The 20,819-nt window shown below is 33.5% G+C and overlaps 1 protein-coding gene across 1 annotated transcript in view; it reads left to right on the top strand.

Annotated features, from left to right (window-relative positions):
• The window catches only part of LOC124355011 (tax1-binding protein 3 homolog), a 26,761-nt gene continuing 5,942 nt past the window's right edge, over positions 1-20,819 (top strand). Inside the window, exons 1-3 of the mRNA XM_046805883.1 lie at positions 1-300; positions 11,525-11,653; positions 17,918-17,995. Coding sequence (XP_046661839.1) covers positions 244-300; positions 11,525-11,653; positions 17,918-17,995 — 264 coding nt within the window. The 5' untranslated portion in view covers positions 1-243. The remainder of the gene's footprint in view (positions 301-11,524; positions 11,654-17,917; positions 17,996-20,819) is intronic.

Consider the following 20,819-nt stretch of genomic DNA (forward strand, 5'->3'; position numbering starts at 1 on the left):
CTGATTCAGACTTTCGGGAACAACGTGACGGACGTTGTTTTGTTATATTGTGTTAGGTACTTGACTCAGTCTGTGTACTTACGTCAACATATTAGGTTGGGAGTGGGCATTTATAACATCTGTCAGCTATTTTATCTAGCCGTTTAAATCAAACATTAGTAAAGAATAATTAAGATACAGTTTACTGGAAAAGAATTTCCCTCTGCAGTTTACTCATAACAAGAGCATATAATAGGTTATGAAATGTGTGCAAAAATGGCATTTCAACACCAGGCGGGGACAGCCATGGAATGTCTCAGTGTAAGTTTATAAGTTGCATAAGTCTCAGTTATTATTATGCACTTAAGTAAAATTAGTTGATCGGATATACATATTCAAACAACTTTTTAGGCCTATTTCTAGTTCTTATAGGCCTAGTTGACAGCTAGTGTATTGGAACTTAACAAGAAAACAGTAGGCCAGATGCCTAATAGCCCCCTATATATATAGGCTATTATAGAACCTACATGGCTAAGAAAATTCTCATCCACTTGTTTAAAAAGTGGTTAACAATGAATTTTGGGACACCACCCATAACAATCTAAAATCACATATAGCCTAAATTTCTGTATCGGGTCACAAAAATGGTCAAATTGACTGTACTTTTATATAGCTAATGCATAATTATAGAGCAAAGTAGAACTGATTGTGGTCCGGAAAGATCTTTTTGGTAAGAAAGTGCTTAATGGGAGGAATAGCCGATCAAACTTTCAACGTTGTTAACGTATTCTGCTCATCGGCCTGATAAAAGTATACATGGTTTTAGGGAGTGGAAATCACAACTAGCTTTGATTTTAATAATTGAAATGTAAATTTATGGTTAAATTTGTATACTGTGCTTCTTTGTATCTATGATTTTTAGTGTTATCTGCTCCTGATAGCTCAGGAGAGTTATTCAAAAACTATCGGACCTTCTGTCCTGCTTGAACGAATTAGGCGCTGGTAGCCAAGTTTAGTGGGGATGTGGAGGGGACTGTGATGCGCGTACATGCACTGTTTCGTATCTTGACAAAGCTTTTATCGCCGGCAGTCAGCCTAGTAGTGTAGACCTCGGTACTTTGGGATTATACCGACCACACCAGTATGAAGAACACAAACATATAAATTTATAGAAACAAACATGATACAACGAAAAAACAACTGTTTAATTATAAAATTACAAACTTACAAGTGTTTCCAGGTATTGTGATCGGTATCGTTGTCGCTGTTATCTTATCTTTCTCGAGAATCCCGATTACGGCAGGCCGCGCGGCATCACATGATTTGCACGGTAGCCTACATAATTGCCTTTCCATTACAATTCAATTTATATTTCTGATCAGCCCCTCTAGAATTTGATATTTTACTGATAGGTACTATCTCGAGGGATATTTTTCTTTCGTCGACATCAGCGCGGGGCAGCACCTCCGGTGCTGCCCCGCGCTGATGGCCGGAGGCACTCGCATTTTGGGTGGCGGAATGTGATCAAGAATAAAAACAAGTTTTGAGTATTTTTTCAATAAAGAGTTTATTAATGTTTGTTTTTGTTGAATTTTTGTGTTTGGAGAAATGTAGAGGTAAAACACGGAAGTACAACAAAGCGACGCGACTCTGCAATCACGTTATCTACTAGACCGCTCGACTTTGACCTCTGTCTGAGGATGGGGAGGGGTTTGCGATAAGACAATTCCTGTTTTATATTGACGAAATATTGTTCTACGCTAATCTAGTAATCAGTAGAAGCAAAATGTCAAATAACGATTCATGTCTGGGTGTGGTCGGTATAATCCCAAAGTACCTAGACCTCTCTATGGGCTCAGCTGTTTTTATCAAGTTATGAAATTACAGAAAATCTTGAGCAGCGTTACTGCATTAAAATTTTTCAAAAGCTGGCAATTGGTGGAAACAATTTGTAATATTTAACAGGCATTTGGATAGTCTGCCGTGGGCAGTACTCAAATAAAAGAGTGGCACATTAATTTTTGAAGTTAAAATTGGATTAATAAATCACCAGAAAATAAAACAATTAAAACAGCTAAAAACTAATAAGTGCTGAAAACTGTAACTCTCTATAAGTTAAAACTCCTTAACACATTGAGACACAAGAAGAGATTGAGTGACTCACTGGCTACCTACCAGTGAAACTTTTTTGTGAGATCCTTTAAGTACCACCACTCTCCCCTCCCCCTCGCCACATACCTAGGCTACAGGTACTTGACTGCTCTTTCTATTATATATTTCTACAAAAGTTGTAATTTTAATATGGGAGAATCTTTTTATGATGAAATGTCCTTTTTGACAGGCCTAATACTAATTAAATACTTTAGGTACCTAGTCTTATACTTACATTATAATTTAAGTTAAATATGTTTTTGGGTTTTTAAGGAAATTAGTTAATTTATTTATTCAGTGTATCTTTCAATTTACCATTTTCCATGCATTTTTTATGGTCATAAAATAATTCGTAAAAACTGAAAAAAGTTCTGACTTTATATTAGACTTAGACTTTGTTAAACTCAAGAGCCCACCAATTTTATTTAACCATTCTATAGCAAATTTAATCTAGTTTTAGGTGATATAACTCCAAATATGGATTCAGGAGTCAGGCACTAGTTATAGACCAGGTTTTGAACACGTTACAAATTTTAGAGAGTGGTCTCAATTTTTAGAGTAGAGCTCAGTTAACCCATTGGCCTTGTATCACGGAACCGTTCCGTGACAAGTACAGCACCATTTAAATAATTTTTTTTAAACTCCTTTTTCAACCAAATGTTTGTATAAATTAGACTAATATTGTTGTAACACATAAGAAAAACTGCAATACTACCATTAATTGAAATTTTGGTACTTTGGGATTATACCGACCACACCCAGACATGAATCGTTATTTGACATTTTGCTTCTACTGATTACTAGATTAGCGTAGAACAATATTTCGTAAATATAAAACAGGAATTGTCTTATCGCAAATCCCTCCCCACCCTCAGACAGAGGTCAAAGTCGAGCGGTTTAGTAGATAACGTGATTGCAGAGTCTCGCCGCCCGTTCAGCTGGTGGATCGCTTTGTTGTACTTCCGTGTTTTACCTCTACATTTCTCCAAACACAAAAATTCAACAAAAACAAACATTACCAAACTATAACTAAACTCTTTATTGAAAAAACACTCTAAACTTGTTTTTATTCTTGATCACACTCCGCCACCCAAAATGCGAGTGCCTCCGGCCTTTGGTGCTGCCGTAGCCCGCGCTGATGTCGACGAAAGAAAAACATCCCTCGAGATAGTACCTATCAGTAAAATATCAAATTCTAGAGGGGCTGATCAGAAATATAAATTGAATTGTAATGGAAAGGCAATTATGTACCATACAAATCATATGATGCCGCGCCCTGCCCTAATCGGGATTATCGAGAACTAGATAAGATAACAGCGATAGCAATACCGATCACAATACCTGGAAATGCTTGTAATTTTGTAATTAAACAGTTGTTTTTTCGTTATATCATGTTTGTTTCTATAAATTTATATTTTTGTGTTCTTCATACTGGTGTGGTCAGTATAATCCCAAAGTACCGAAATTTAAATGAATAATAAGTTACTATAAGAATATTAGTGTACTACAAGATAAAAAATCAATATTCTTGGAATTTTCAGCATTTAGAAAAAACATTTATTCTGACAAACTATGCATATATATATATATACACATATTCTAGTATTTCTAGGTAGAGAAATACATTTCAAATAAAATAAAAGCAACAATGGGGTATTTTATTTTATATTATTTGAGTAAAAAATAATTTTTTCTGATTTAAAAAATTCCAAAAGTTTTTAAGTTTGTACAGCATTATTATTTTTAAATTATGACCAAATATATCACTATCTATTTATTATTAAAGCCCATTTCATGTTAATCTAAAAAGATATAAAATATAACCAAATAACTTGGAAAATAAATTTTTTATAAACATATAACAAAACTTTACGTTTTTAGCATTTTTAATAGGATCTCCAGTTGAGCTGATAGTAAGCCAATGGGTTAAGGAGCTTAAATATGTGTTTAGATTTAAACTGATTACATATGTTATTTCAGAATTTCATCCTGAATAAAATGGTATACCTTTGATCACTATAGCTTAAAAAATAGTAGACTTATTAAAAAAGCGTAAAAGGTTATTGTATTGGGCCGTGACAAAAGCTACAATATTAACGAGTTTTGGCCAAAAATTTGACCTATGACCTATTACATCTTAAAAATAAATTTAAATATTGGAAAAAATTTTGGTGTGGTTTCTTAGGTCTGTGGTTTGAACCAACTCTGCAAATTTCATCAAATTCTGACAACCTTGGGTGTCACCCTCTGGATGATTTAACATGCGGAATGATTCCAGTTTATATATTAGGAGATTAATTTATTCCTTTTTACTTAGTCATCACATTTTTTCAGAGTGAGAGTATAAGTTCATAGTGTATTTGTGTGTTATTTTTAAATCAAGAAAAACTATTCTTATGTGATCGGAAGTTACCACATGGTATGTAAGTAGGCTATATAGTGTGTGCATACAAAGTTATGATTACATTAGTTTTGCTTATTTACTAAACTTCTTTTTTGCATTATTTATAGGTTTGTTGAAATGTGGATTCAATTTATATGCATTATTTTCAAACATTTTTATCCACATTGGAAACGAGATTCATGTCATTAACATATTGTTATTGTCCCACTGAACAAAAAAATTATTTAAGGTTTTAAGGTATGAAAATAACAAATAATGAATTTTAGAACTTTAAAAGTGGAGCTACTTTTTTTTGCAAGATAGTGGGAAGTTATGCTTAGATGAATAGTTATAGTTTATAGTATTTTTTGGTCTTTTCAAGTTGTTTCCTATAAAGTAATGGTCAGAGGCATTCATGATTAGACCATTTAGGATTTTACATTTTACATTAGGAGGCTACTACTTCGAGGGATGTTTTCTTATGTCACCTGGCACTTCTGTCAGGCTGATGTGAACTTTAATTCTTAGAAGGTCCAAAATTACTCAAATGTCTTTTAAGTCATTTGGGTCAAATTTCATTGTTAGTTTTCCTATCCAAAGATGGCATAACGGCTGACGTTAGTAGCAACCAAAAGGAGGTCAACTTATGATCATAAGACCACATAACGCCCGTAAAACAACAGAGTATTACTCTGTGTGAGAAAAGTAGTTCCAGTTTTAATGTCCTATAACTTCGTTATTCGTTATTTCCACCCATTGAAACCTTATATTGCTTTGTTCAAAAGGGTGATAGCAATAGGTTAATAACATGAAATTTATATTTTACCACTCTAGCCATTAACTTCACAATTACCCTTTTTTTGCTGTCCATGTAAAATTAACTGCTGATCACAAATGTAACAACCTCTTGTATTGGTAAACATTCAAAATATAGAAATTAGAATAATTGTAAATTTAAATGTTAACCCTCTCCCGCTCGCAAGGCATGAATCGGCACGGTTACCACATAGCCACTGCAGCTTAAACAGCACAGATCGGCACGCACTGCTTTATCTACTAGAGCCGATAAGTGCTGCTCTCGAGTAGCAATATGTTGTACTACTACGGGTTGTTTGCTATAAGGAGACCATTCACTTTACTTTTACAGTAGATTTATTCCATTATTTTGCTATTTGTATTAGTTGTGCGGAAACAATGTCGGGTTGTAGTCGTACACTTCGTGACAGTGAAATCGATCTCATTATTAGTAGTGATTGCGACAATTCAAGTGAGTGTAGTGATGTACCAGAGCCTTGTGAAATGGTTGGTGGCATTGAGAATGTAGTTCGGAGTGATCACAGTGGCAGTGACGGCAAGCCAGACAATGACCTTCACCAAGTAACTGCGCAACAAACAATCCCGCCCCACCGGCGCCCAGCTGTCTGTGTGCCCCCTCCCTGGTCTCGTACAGTCAACTTCATTGAACCAATATATAGTAAAATAATTAATATATAATTATAGCTAATTACAATGACAGAACGTGTGTAAGTTGAGGCGCCGCGTATTTTTACCGAGCGCGACCGCAAGAGCGAATTAATTGAGGTTAGAAGCACCGTGAGCGCCTGGAAACAATGCGAGCGGGAGAGAGTTAATAAGCGTTGAATTTTTAATCAAGTTCTATTTTGCTTATTATTTATAGAACATGAATGATTCAGTTCATAAAGAAGTATTTTTACTTACAGTTTTAACACTCCATGGGCGCGCGGAGTACAGGTGTCCTCCAGTGATTTTGTTTTGCGTGACTATAAGGGTTGGCCAACACTCGTGACCTTGAGCGACCACATACCTTTCCCCCTACTCACGCTCCACCCCTCAGTGCATTGTCAGCGTCTATGCTCGCTAGTTATCGCTGTGACCACGTGTTTATTTGCACGGTGCAGTAATGTAGGACAGTTGTCCTCCGCGTGCCCAGTGACGTTACATTTTTTTTGGCATATTGATGTGGTATTTTATTTTTAATCTCGTATTGTTGAAACAATAATGGCCAGTGAGTGAGTGACCGTGAACAGTTTTACGCCGTTGGCTAGATGAGACTGAGGATACCGAGATTGTTCTAGGTATAGAGGACGAAGATGAAGTAGAAGAAGACCACGTTTTGAATACCACACAGAGAATAGAGATGATGTATTCAATGTAGAAGATAACTCGGATGATGTTCCCGACGAAGCCGAGGAAATGGAAGTGATTGAAGAAGCAGTCCCTCCTGGACCTTTCTTGAACCCAGAGTTTTATTTGGGAAGAGATCGGACATCAAGATGGTACTTAGAACCTCAAGTTGCTCAGACTTCTCGTACACCAAGGTATAAAACATTATACCAGTTTTTCATCGCCCAGGACCTCAAGGGTCAGCAAAAAATTCTATAACTCCAGAAGCTGCCTTACAGTGTCTTATTGATCATGAAATAGTGAAAAAATTGTTGATTACACCAACATTTATATAATGAAAATTCAACCTCAGTTTGACAGAGAAAGGGATGCTAGGCCCACTGATTCCCGGGAAATTCGTGCGTGCGTTGATTGGTATAATATACCTTGCTGGGGTTTTGAAGGCTGGCAGAAGAAACGTATTTGAAATGTGGGATAATTCACAAGTAATGGGAGTAGAGGCTGTTTATCTAACCATGAGCGCCAAGAGGTTTTCGATTTCTTTTACGTTGTCTGAGATTTGATAACGTCCACAACAGAGATAAAAGAAAATCTGTTGACAACCTTGCTGCTTTTCGTGAAGTATTTGAGAGATGTTCGTGTTCAATTGCAAGAATGCATACAAACCAACTGACTACCTTACCATTGACGAACAGTTAGTTGGATTCAGAGGAAACTGTACCTTTCGGGTTTACATGCCTAGTAAACCTGCTAAATACGGGTAAAAATCTTTTGCTATGGTTTCTACAACAAACTTCTATACTACAAATCTTGAAGTGTATGTACGGAAGCAACCAGTAGGCCCTTTTAGAATAAGCAGCAAGACATCTGACTTAGTTTTGAGATTGGTGCAGCCTATTTTCTGGAACCAATAGAAATATTACCTGTGACAATTGGTTCGCATCTGTACTCTTGGCAATAAAGCTACGGGAAGAAGAAAAAATAACAATGATTGCTACTCTGAGAAAGAACAAAGCTGAAGTTCCCCCAAACTTTTTAACTGATAACTCAAGAGAAGTCAAAAGCAGTTTGTTTGGCTTTCAAAAAAACTGTACATTAGTATCGTACGTGCCGAAGAAGAGGAAGGCTGTGTTAGCAATATCAACTATGCATGGAAACATGGCAATCGATCCAAATACAGGTGATGAGCGAAAAACCCATGATCATTACATCCTACAACGAAACAAAGTACGGCGTGGACATTCTAGACAAAATGTGTTGTCATACGACACTTCGAGGAACTCACGAAGATGGCCATTAACACTCTTCTTTTATATCCTGAATGTAGGAGGAGTGAATGCTCTTGTAATATATAAAACAAATAAAAAACTTGACCATGTGAGCCGTTGTGATTTTTTGAAAGAAATGGCCTTCAACCTAATTAGACCACAAATTGAACATCGCATCAGTTTGGAGATGATACCACAGGAAATAAAAACAAGAGGAAGGATCTTGCTGAAACTGGACAGAGAACTTCCACCTCAACCAGCAGCCCGAGGAGTCGCTGGAAAGGAAGATGCTACCTCTGCGGCCGAACCAGGAATAAGACCTCAAGGAAAAAGTGTGTCAAATGTCTTGGGTGTGTGTGTGCTGACCATATGAGACAGGTTTGTGAAAGGTGCATTGAATAAGCTAAAGTTTCCAAAGTTTCAACATTCTGTTTGCGTTTTTTATGCTGTACTAAGATGAACTTTTTTTGTGTTTATACTATGAAAACAGTTTGTATTTTAAAACTAGAAAGTATTAAAAACCTTGAATTTTAATTTTTTTTTCTAAAAACATAAAACTTATATACTTATAGGCATTTTTGTAACGTTGTTTATAGCATAACCTACTACACTTATTCACGTTTTTGTTTGATTTACCATAATTGTATATTTAATACTTATATTGTTTTGTAGAATACACTTTTTTATAGAAAAATGTGATTCATATATTTCTTCTCAACCCAAAACAAAAAAACGTGATCGCTCAATATACATTTCATAGGGTAAAGTCACATAACAAAGTGGAGGACACCTGTCCTCCGCGCGCCCACTTGCTGGACGGCAAACCACGCGACCACTGGAGTGTTAATAAATGCCTAACATGACTTCATAAGTGCAATGAAGTTTCTGAGTAGAAAGGTGAATAAGTCTACTTTCTGTGAAGGACACATGGTAATAATACAAGAACTCCCTGAGGATGCAATGATAACATACATTTCTGAGTGTATAGTTAAGGAATATTCCTTTGAAAAACCATATCTCTTAACATTGAAAATAGAGATAAATGGGGGAAAAAGAGGACCTACCCTACTATGGGTGTTCAGAAGTTTTACACTGATGGATCACTTCTAGACTAGGGCAGTATATATATTGGAGGAGCAAAATTATGAGAGTCCCTGGTCTTCCAAGCGGAGATCATCGTAATAGAAACATTCTCCAGAAGACTCATATAAATAACATCTAAAGGAGCAGAATATTTAGTACTTTCACAGTCGGGCAGAATTAAAGGCACTTGACGCCTGCTCCTTTGACTCAAAAGCACTATTGAAATGTAAGAATGCACTAGTGGAACTGTCACAGAGGAACGAAGTTATCCTTGGCTGGGTACCAGGTCACAAAGGCATTCAGGGGAGCAAAACAGCAGACACCCTTGCCTTCTATCCTTCTATAGCGAAGCTCTAGTAAATGATACGGAAAGGAGGATTAGATCCGAAACCTGGACTTTTCAGGTACCAGGCAATCGCGAATGTTTATATCTCCTTAATATGCAAAAGGACGGTCAGTACTCCTAGATCAAAGTAAGGAAGATATATGACTAATATTAGGGATGCTGACTAGAGACATGGCTGTTTTAGGATACATCTGATAGAGGTAGGTCTAACCCAGACTGATAAATGCAGACTCTGCTGAAAAGGAGAAGAATAAGCAGAACATATGTGGCTAAATTTGCCTACCATATGCAAAATCAGGAACAAATTTCTAGAAGCTTATCTCCTCATCCTTAAGGATCAAAGAACAGGTGTCCTAAGTCTTATAGATTTCTGTAAAAGCCTCAGATTCTGAGGGCCATAAATATAAGTAAGGGAGGTGCATAGGTCCTTTCAGGACTACATGCAGAGACTCTAGTCTTTTTCCCTCTGTTAAAAATGTAATAAAATAAATATTAGATTTTTAATACATTGATTATCAAGGCAGCTGAAATGCAGGATTATCTTCCACTTAATGCAGCATCTGAAGCTGTTGCAGACTTGACTCCTGGAATCTGGACTCCAAATCTGTCTAAATATATCTAAAAAAGTTGGTGATGTAAAAGCTAAGAACAAGCTCTTTGCATTGTTAATGCTTTGACAACAATATCAAGTGTAATACAGATGAAAAGGTGTTTTGTTGTCTCATCAGGTGCACAATAGAGCGGAATGTGAAATGGAGCTGAACTCAACATTCCCAATTATCAACCCTTCCCACCATAGCTACGTTATGTATAGATTTCAATAGGTAAATAACGCAAATCGCAATAAACACAATGCATAAATATAACCACAAACGACATTTCCATTATTAAAAAACATAGCTATATTTTATTTCCACTCAATGAAACCATATATATTTTTGGTTAGGAGGACTAACAGAATATGTTAATACTGTTGAGATTATGGTTGGCAACTCTGGCCGTTGACTTTATTAATATGACTGTTGTACCTCAGCTTTCAGCTAACTTATAAAAAGGTATAAAAAACAGATTAATTTGCATGAAAGTAAATTTTGTTATAATTATTTTATTGCGCTACTTAATTGCGCTAACTTAAAATTAGTAAATATTTGTCACTCTGCGCTTCTCTCTGTAAACATAAAAATGATTTCCATTTTAATTTCTGAACCCACATAACATAACATATTTTTGTGTTCACCACTAACTTTTCTACTATTTGACTGTCTTGAAATTTTGAAACATATATACCATTATTCTCTGTCTTAACAAAAATTGTATATATATATATATATATATATATATATAACAATTTTTACATACATTACATATAAGATTTTTATAACTTATATTTTTAAACTTACAAAATTAGCGCACATTTTATAATTTCTGTTAGATGCTTCCAGGGTTGAAGTAGTAATAAAGCGTACATCATCTATATATAGCGAACCATGACATAAAAGCGTTAACCCTTTTAGTGCCAGACATTTTTGTAGGTGACTTCACAAAATTTCTTTCATAGAAATATGGTTGAAACTAATTAGGATATTTTTTTATTTTTCATGCTTAAAAGAAATTATGTGTTAGGTATAAAATGTGACACATTAATTTATTTTTAGATTTTGCTCTCATAAATACAGTTTAAAAATTCCTCACAGGGTATATGTTGTTATAGTTCTGACCCATATATGATATGGTACATAGACTCGATTATATGAAAAACTTCTAGTTGCAATATTTCATGATTAGGTTAGAATTCATAAACAAATTATATATCCACATATTTATTCAAATATAAGCCCTCTAATGCAAAAATGAAACATTTAGGCCTATAAAAAACAACAATATTACAACCATTAAACTTTATCTTGATTTTTGACGATTTTGTTTATAGATGTCTAGTTAAATGGACGCTGGCTCTTCTTCCACATCTTACCGATGTCTGTGAAAATGGATGTTGGCTCTTACACATTTATTGGCACTAAAAGGATAAAATACACAGTTAGGAAGTATAATTATTATACTTTGATAGACTTGTGTGCTATAATAGGTAGTACTAGTTTAATTTTTGTTGCGTTGATTTAAGCAAATAATGTTTTAAAGCCACTACTCTCATGCCATTTGTTTTTTCAGATACCAATCACCCTGCAAAAAGAAACCGGGGTTGACCATGAAGGAAGAGAGGTTTTGAAGTGTGGTTTCAAGATTGGCGGAGGCATAGATCAAGATTTTAGAAAAAGTCCTCAAGGTTATACTGACAATGTAAGTAAAGATGAAAACTCATAATTTTAATACTATCTTGTTAATGTAATATGTATCTGTAAGTTTTTACATTTTTGATCCTCTCACTCCCCTTAGACCCATTTCCACTCGGAAAGTAGTATTTGTTCTATTACGATTTTTACGGGTGAATCTCACAAAATAGGAGAAAATGATTATGTAAAAGAAATAAAAATAATTAAATCAGAAGTTTGTTATTATTGGTGTAACTGTTAGTACGTATTGTAAGGAATAGTTATTTGTGAGTAGCAGAGCTAAAATTTGAATAATTTCTATTTTTTTTCAATTTTTACAAAGTTCAAGACACCAATATTTTACAAATCGGTAACGTTTAAAAATCCACGATAAAATTGTATTAATATTAATTATTACCAATAATTAATCATTGTTTTAAGATTTGAAGTCCTAAAACTATGAAAGCAGTTACTGTCACAAAGTTTGTAATAATTTTTGCCATTTTTAATGCCTTTTAAGTGGAACCTGTAAGCTAATCTAGTCATTTACATTGCAAACTTTGCAAATAAAACCCGAAATTCTTTAAGTACTTTAACTAGCTTGTTAAATATGAAAAGGATAAGTTCTTAACACTAAACAATTTATAGGATTAAAAAAATAAGAGATAAAAATAACCTCAATATTGCCGATTTCACGAGCGTCCACCGATTTGTAGCAGCCGTCACCGATTTGTAGCAGCCGTTACCGAGTTGTCGCGAGGTTACCGATTTGTATAATCAAAGTGACAGAACGAATTCTAATGATAAGGAGTAAGAAAAAGCACGCAGTGAGTTTTTATATGTTTATAATCTATAACATATACTCTCAAATGACAATAGTCAAGATGAATGTTTTTTAAGAATATTCTGAGGGAAACTAGATGACAAAGTGTTATAAATTCAAAACACTCTATACAAAACCCCATTGAAATAATTATAAACTAAATAACTAATATGATTATCTTAAAAGGATATGTTTACATAGTTAGTACACTACAGCAAATAATAAAATGTCCTATGCTGTTAACAATATCTGGACATAAATTGTTTGAAAAAAAGTCTTACTTAGTGTAATATTTAATATCATAGTTTGAGAAAAAATGGGTAACAGAATATTATAAATTCAAAGCACTTGATATAAAAAAGTAATGCAATAATTATATCTTAGTAACTAACACAATTATCTTAGAAAACTATGTTGCATAGTTTAGTATTACAGAAAATAATAAAATATCCAATGCTGTTTACATCTTGACAAATTTTTGCTTGAGAAAAGTTTCTTTTGAATGTAGTGTAGTATAATAACAAATTAGAAGGATATTTTGTTACAACTCATACAATAAAGTGTGTTACTATTATTAACCTGTGTGATATTAAAATCCTTCATTGAAAACAAACACTTAAAAACTTAATAGTAATATTTAAAAAAATTAGTTAGTCCACATTTGCTTTTTTAAATTTGTAAAAAACCCGATTCCCTTTCATTACTACAGTTGGGGTTGGTAATATGGCCTTAATTTGATCACCATGAACCGAAACAACATCTTTTTCATTAGCAAAATATAATTGGTTATCTTTGTTGCAAAATTTCAAAAACATCACGGTGACATCTTCTTGAGAGAGGTCGTTCTGACATACACCAATAAATTGTTCAATCTTCGATTTCTTTCCTTTGTCAATTTTGTATTCAAACCAAAACATGAACTCCAGAAGTAACTTTATTTTGCAAAATCTTCCTTGTTCGTGTTACATTTATACATTTGGGGTCAAATCCTTTTGTTCCTTTAATTCAGGTTGGTCATAGTGGTTGCCTATAAACCTCCGTCTTCTGAAGATGTAAATACGTCATCAACTGACAATTTTGAGGGTTTTTTTGTTTTGAATCGATCTTATTTTGAGTAATTAATAATTGATCATCATTGGCAAGACTTCAGAGAGTTTGTAGTGTATACAGGAATGTTTCTGCTGAACACTTAAAACAAGAAAGTGTAACGACAATACATAATGCCAGTACAAAGTCCACAAGTTACCTGATGAACCTGCATAATCCCCTTTATAAGGGTATGCTGAGGTTATTCACTTCCAACTTAAGTCTTCTATAACTGCTGATGGGATTTCATACAAATCAATGTTAAAACTACTAAGAGCATCCACAAAATCTTTGGCACAAGTTATGTCAGATCCACGTAACACCTTTTTATCAGCTTCCCTTTTAAGAGTAACCGCCCACCCCCATCCATTGGCCCCTTACCATGACCGGCCTCAGTGAAGTTCCCAGGTGAACGATTCCCATTTGGGGTAAAAGTATTTTGGCAGAAGAGTCTTCAGTAAATAAAAGGTTTTATCCTGTTTCTATACTGACTAGATGGACTGTCAGTAAATATATGAACAGCGGTAGTTGCAGGGAACTGTTGGGATGCGTTTAAAAAAAACAGGTTTCATGTGACCCCAAAACGGCGTGGGCTTGGTGGTCCAAGTTATCGGAGGCAGAGGCAAAACATGATGTCTTTGTGGTGTCACCTACTTTAGCATACCACACACCAGTATTTAAGGATAGCTGCCTTTTACTAGCACCGAAGTGAACGGATTGTACTTCCTTTTCTTTCGTACTTGGCTACATAATTTTCAGAAAAATCTAATCTGAAGAGAAGCTCTCCCTCTGAAAGATTTTCAATTTTGTTTTTTAGAGCACCTGCTTGGTGTTTTGCGTAAAAAACATGTTTTTTTTTAAAGATAGCTAACTCGTTTTTTAAATACGTTTTTAAGACAGATACTTTTAGCTACTTCTTTCACCTTGACAGTTTTCTTTAACAATTTTCTTTTCATTTTTTTATTACTTTTTGCTCTTCTACCATTTTCCACTTCTGGTATTTAACCAAAAAGTCTTCTTCATAGCAGAACTCGACTTCATTACTTTTTGCACTGTGAACACATATTTAACATGCATTTTTTGCTATCAGTTGAACACACAACAAATTTCACTACTTCAGCAGGAGACCACTGCGCTATAACATTAGTTAATTTTAATGCTTTTATTAGCAAATCCATATTTGCGTGTTTTACGCAGGCACATGTTTCCCTGTCAATCATTTTGGGAAATGTAACCCAAAAGGGTCTGGAACGACAGAATGATGCCTTCGAAATATTTCCATGAGTCTCCTTTTGAAATTTTTTGTGAAGATTAGATAAAGTGTCCAATAGAATTCTTCTTTGTTTTTTAATGCCACCCTTTTTTAACAAACTCCTTTTTTCCCTGGGCACATATTTTGCTCACACGGTCGTCTTCAAAAAATTTCATTAATTTTTCAGACAATTCTTTAGTGATGGAAGTTTTAGTTGGCTGTGTATACTCAAAAGAGGTACTGGGGCTGTTTTCGATCACTTTGTTTGCAGTATAAGGCACTATATCTCTGAAGTGTGTGTTGTACTCGGTATTTTTTTCAATATTTGGTTACCGACCACTTTGTGTAATATTTGATTTTTTATTTTTGAATGTGCGACTTCCTTTGTTTGGGACTTCAGCTGTTTTTCCAGGGCATAGCCCAAGAACAATTGTTTCCTCACTCGCGGGGAGACTTTTTCACCTCTAGTATATTACGTACTTCTTTTCTTGGAGATGGGGATGAGTCAATTAAATGTTTTTTTTTCTCTCTGTGCAACCGCTTTTTTATACTTTCCTAACTTTTTTTCTAATTCTTTAATCTTCTCTTGTTGCTTGGCTATAGTTCTATAGGCCTTTGCTTTGTCTTCTTCGGATTTTTTTGCGCCCCCTCTTCTTTTTTGTTCAGATTCCTCTCTCACGTCCTGTAAAAGGAGAAGCTGGGGGAGTATCTGTAACTTCTTTCAGTGATTTATTTTTCAGGCTTCTAACAAGATTTCTTTCTTTCCAATACTTTCGCATTTTTCTTTGTTCTCTAGGAGTCATGTCTGATAATTTTCTTTTATTTTATTTTCTGCTTTCAATCGAGCAAGACGATCTCTGTCATACTTCCTCTTTTCTTCTTTCTTTTCTTCACTCATTCGTTCTCTATACCTTCGCTGACGTTCCTTTGTCAATGCTTTCTGTCTCTCATACTTTTCCTTTGCTGATAGCTTTGAGGAACGTACCATGGTTCTTCACGACCTAGAATCAAAAACAGAGAAAAGTGTTGCAAAAGTTTTTTAAAAACGTATGTTTTAAATTAAAAATAAATGTATTAGAGATTTGGTTAATTTAAGATTTTTGAGGAAAATCAAAAGTTTCTATAATTACAATATGCCAATAAATAGTAATTTAACAAATTTGTTGTTAATTTATAATCCAATTGTTTGTTCTAAATCAACATGCTACAGAGCATATGAAAACTGTTAAAGGCTGTTTATACTATTCGTAGTAATCACGTTAATTTAGAAAAAGTAAAAATAACATTAAAATGAATTTTAATCATAACTTTCAAACATTATATAAATAAAAATTATTTAACAACATTATTGCAAGTCACACAGTTTAGAAGTGTATTTCCAACAAATCGATAACGCTATACCTCATCGTTAACGTCACCGATTTGTGCGTCACCGATTTGTAATATCAGATATAACCTAGTACTGCCGTGTTTAATGTTGAGAACAAAGGTTAGGAGATTGAGGGTATGTTCCTTACTAATAACGGCGGCATATGATAGCTTTCAGAAATGTTTTAACTGTATATTTACAAAAAAAATAGCGTTACCGACTTGTTGAGGAATTAAGGTACTGATAGTTTCTTACCTGAATATTAATTGTTTGAAGCTTCTGGATTCGATGCAATCTTCACTAAAACAGCAAGTAAACTCGATACATTCACCTCACATACAAAGACGTAATTTTTAACCGCTCAAATCAAGTCTTGCTAACTTTTCGCGGGATCGTAGCTTAGTGGTCGTTGACGTAGACTTCCCCGGTGACAAGGACCAAAGGCAACTGAATATTATTAATGAACTAAATTTCTTTTGTAGGACTTGGTTTCTCTGAGCCACTGTCTTTAGCTGTATTGTTGACTAATGGTTTTTATTTTAAACGTACGTTTTATGACTTATATTTTGAGGTGAATTAGCAGACGATAGCTCAAAGACAGTTACCGATTGTATTTTTTCTTCCAATAAGAAGGCATAATTAAGTAAATCATATGAGTTATTGTTTTAAATTATTAAAGAGCTAAAGAAAGGTGTTTAGGTAAATAAAATAACAGACTTTTACCTAAAATAATATATTTATTTATGAAAAAATTGCCAAGGACTTAAAATTACTACATTTGGTGAGATTCACCCTTACTGTGAAGTGGAATTTAAAAAGGGAAAATATATAAATGTGTGTGTGTATACACACACACACACATATAATATATATATAGACAATATTCTTTATTTACATATTCATAGAGATAGTAAACTATATATATATATATATATATATATATATAAAATAGTTTGGTAAAAACAGGGACAGATGAAGAGAGGGGGATTGCCCCCTTCCCACCCTCGTATATTCCGGGAATTTAACACAGGAGGCAAATGGGGAATAAGTCAGAAATCTCATTTCTGCTAATTTTTCTGCCTCATAGAGTTTATGAAATCAAGAAATAATTTGAACAGCTGATTGAATCGGGAGTTTATTAATTCCATACATTATATTTTACACATCTTTGATCTGTTTACTTATGAATATAGATTGATGAAATATAGGCGATGATGTCGCTGATTTGTTTTCATTACATGTCAAAAGCGTTTGGTTGCTACGGTGTGTAGTGTGATTGCTGATGTGTTCGTGAATCCCACCTGAGACTGGTTAATCTGGTTAATCCAAGATTGCCTCTACCAGTAGTAGTTGAATTTATCTTGGTTATATCTAACCCTATGTCACATCACATCTTGGCATTCCTCTATGTGTTAATTGTATACACACATTACATTTTGTGTATAACAATATGTTAGTTTACAAGGTGTCCTCTCTGCAATCATGCTTACCACCTGTATGAGCAAGAACTTATGCAAAATATATATTGTATGATTTAAAGATACTTTACAAAATTCTGATCAATTGAAACATATATTTTATTACATTTCTTACTCTGTCTGTTTCTGGTACCCGAAAAAGATTGTCCTTCTACATTCCTCATTTGGCACTCCACTGGTGGGAGTCAAATACATTTTTTACCATGATATTATTTTTTTGCCATGAAAATTCTGAATACTTGAGATATAGAGTGCAGAAACTAACATTAGATTGTTTATTTTAGGGAATTTATGTAACAGAAGTTCATGAAGGTAGTCCTGCATCAAAGTCTGGTCTTCGTATGCACGACAAAATACTGCAGGTAAGACATAAACATGGCTAAGAGTAGCTTTAAAATCAATATTTTTTATACGAAGTAGTAAAATTGTGCGTAAACCTCCATTAAACATGGGTTTCTATCATTACAATTAAAAATATGTATTTACCTTAATTTAAAGCAACACCTTATTGTTCATAATCATAATACTTTATTGTTATAATAAGTGTTTACAAATACAGCAATACCTGTAATAACAGTTGACATTGTCATATTATTTACATAAAATTTAGTCATAAACAGTTTTACACAAATTAACAGTGACCATTCAACTTAAGAGTATATTATCATTCCTTATGAACAAAAATATATATACATATTACAGAGTAAATTTTTCACTTATACCAAAACGCATCTAAACCCTTTTTTTAGTAAATAATCAGCATGACTGCCTTTGAATGTGTTGGTGTTTATTTTACTCTTTAGGTCAGAAGGTAGTTTGTTAAACATTTCACCCCCCTCCCACCATGTACATTGGTGGTTTTCCAATAAACCTGTCTGTGTCTTGAGTACTGAAAATCTCTATTAAATCTTTTGTTATACCCATAAACAACATTATCACTTATCAAATTTGGTAGTTAGATTGAACCATTAACAGTGTCTTGAAAATAATAAAATAGGGACCTTTAATTATCTTTAGATTTAAAAAAATTTATTTACAGGAAGATCTCCATCGGGAGGAAGCCATAATTCTCAAAAACTTCTTTTAAATTAAACTTTTTTGTTTCTGATGAAATTCACCAAATTTCTATTTTGTAGTGGATGATCGAGTAGAAAGATGCATAGTAAACTATAAACGAGTTTTTAGGTCTATAATGTTTCCTAATACAAGCATTTGAAACAGGCTGAGTTTAATATATATCCCCAAAACTGGTATTTCATGCATAATAAATTATTGATTTCTAAATAGCATTTCCCCACCACCATTAAACCTAGATTGGGCAGTACAAAATGTACCCATTTGAATCTTTTCTTGGAGGCTTAATTTTAAATCATTGATTTTAAACCATTTTTCTAGTTCGTATAGAGTTTCCCTGATTTTAATTTTTAATTCAGCATCATTATCGGCTTTTACAACTGCTGTGGTATCATCAGCGTAAAGTATTAAGTTAGATACATTTATAGGTAAGTCATTCACTTGTAAAAGGAATAAAAGAGGGCACAAAATTGACCCTTGTGGAACCCCAACCCTGATTTCTTCCCATTCTGACTTAAAGATTGTATTGTTTTTTCTGAATTACTGTACTTTGGTACCGATTGCTAAGGGAGGATTTTAGTCATGAAATAGTTTCTACTGAAAAATTTAAATTACAAAGCTTTTTAAGAATAATTTGATCATTAACGTAATTAAATGCCTTAGATAAGTCGTAGAAGATGCCCATTGTTCTCTGTGATCCATCCAAGGCCCAGGACACCTTGTTAACTAAATTTGATATTTCACTTTTTGTACTCAATCCTTTTCTGAACCCAAATTGTATATTTGCCAAAATGTCATTTTTTCTACAAAAGATATTATTTGGTTAAAAGCTAATTTTTCAAAAACTTAGAAAATGTTGGTAAAACTGAGACCGGTCGATAATAGTCAGGATTACACAACTCGCCTCTCTTAAAAATAGGTTGAAGTTCAGTATACTTTAATAGCTCTGAAAAAAAATACTTGGAAATGACTTACAATGACCGCCATAGCTTTTGCTATAAAATTTGTAATCCATTTTATTAAATTAAATCCCAACCCTCTGATTTTTTTTGGTACTTAGGGATTTTAAAACTTAAACAACTTTATCCAGAGTAGTATTATGAAAATCGAACGCATACCGTTCATTAGTTTTTACATTCATTGTAAGATTTAAATTTTTCTGTTCACAAGGAGACAATCCAATTTCCTTGGAAGTCTCAGTAAACATTTTGTTAAAACATTCAGAAATGTACATTGCATTACCAGTAAGATTATTATCTATTACTAAATCTAGAAAATTATTTTTAGCTGAAAATTATTTAACAATATTCCAAGCAGCCTTGCTCCTATCATCTGAGTCTTTTATGAAGTTAGCATTATTGAGTCTTTTGGATTCATTACAAACACTCTTAAAACCCTTTTTTTAACACTTAACATAATTAAAAAATTTTAAATCATCTGTCATGTTAGGCATCCTACTAAGCTTTCTTTCCTTATGACTAGATATTCTAATACAAGCAGTTTGCTTTACTTTTTTCACCCCTTTGTGGTTTGTTACTGTAGAACTATGAAGGAAATTATTGTTCAAATATTTTTTGTCATTTTTTTCAAGAAATGCATTCCAGTTGTTTAATTGGATAGGCTTCTAGAAAATCTATAAATACTTTTTGATGAAAATAAAAGCTTTTTTTGTGTTACACCATTGACAGTATTTTCATTATTATTATCAGGATTACATTCACGATTTACAAATAGTGCTCTATTTCAGATAGGCTAATTTCAAGGTTCATTTTAAGAGTTGGAGACACAGTTTTCATTTATAGTGCAAGAATATTATCAATGCATGAATTTGTAGTTTTTTTTATCCTTGTGGGTGTTGAGAAATTGATTTTAAACCCATATTGATTAATCAAAGAAAGGAATTCAGATTTTAACCTTGGGTTACTACAATGATCTAAAGTATATTCAAATCAGCAGCTAAATAAATGTTTTTAACATTTTAGCTTTTTGTCTAAATTGTTAATAAAGCCTGTTAACTAATTATGAAATTAATTAATTACTAAATTGTTGACTAATTAATAAAACTTAAAATTTATATTATCTAGAACTCTATAGATAGAAATGACTAGTAGG

Source organism: Homalodisca vitripennis, chromosome 2, assembly GCF_021130785.1.
Source record: "Homalodisca vitripennis isolate AUS2020 chromosome 2, UT_GWSS_2.1, whole genome shotgun sequence".
In the NCBI taxonomy this organism is placed as follows: Eukaryota; Metazoa; Arthropoda; class Insecta; order Hemiptera; family Cicadellidae; genus Homalodisca; species Homalodisca vitripennis.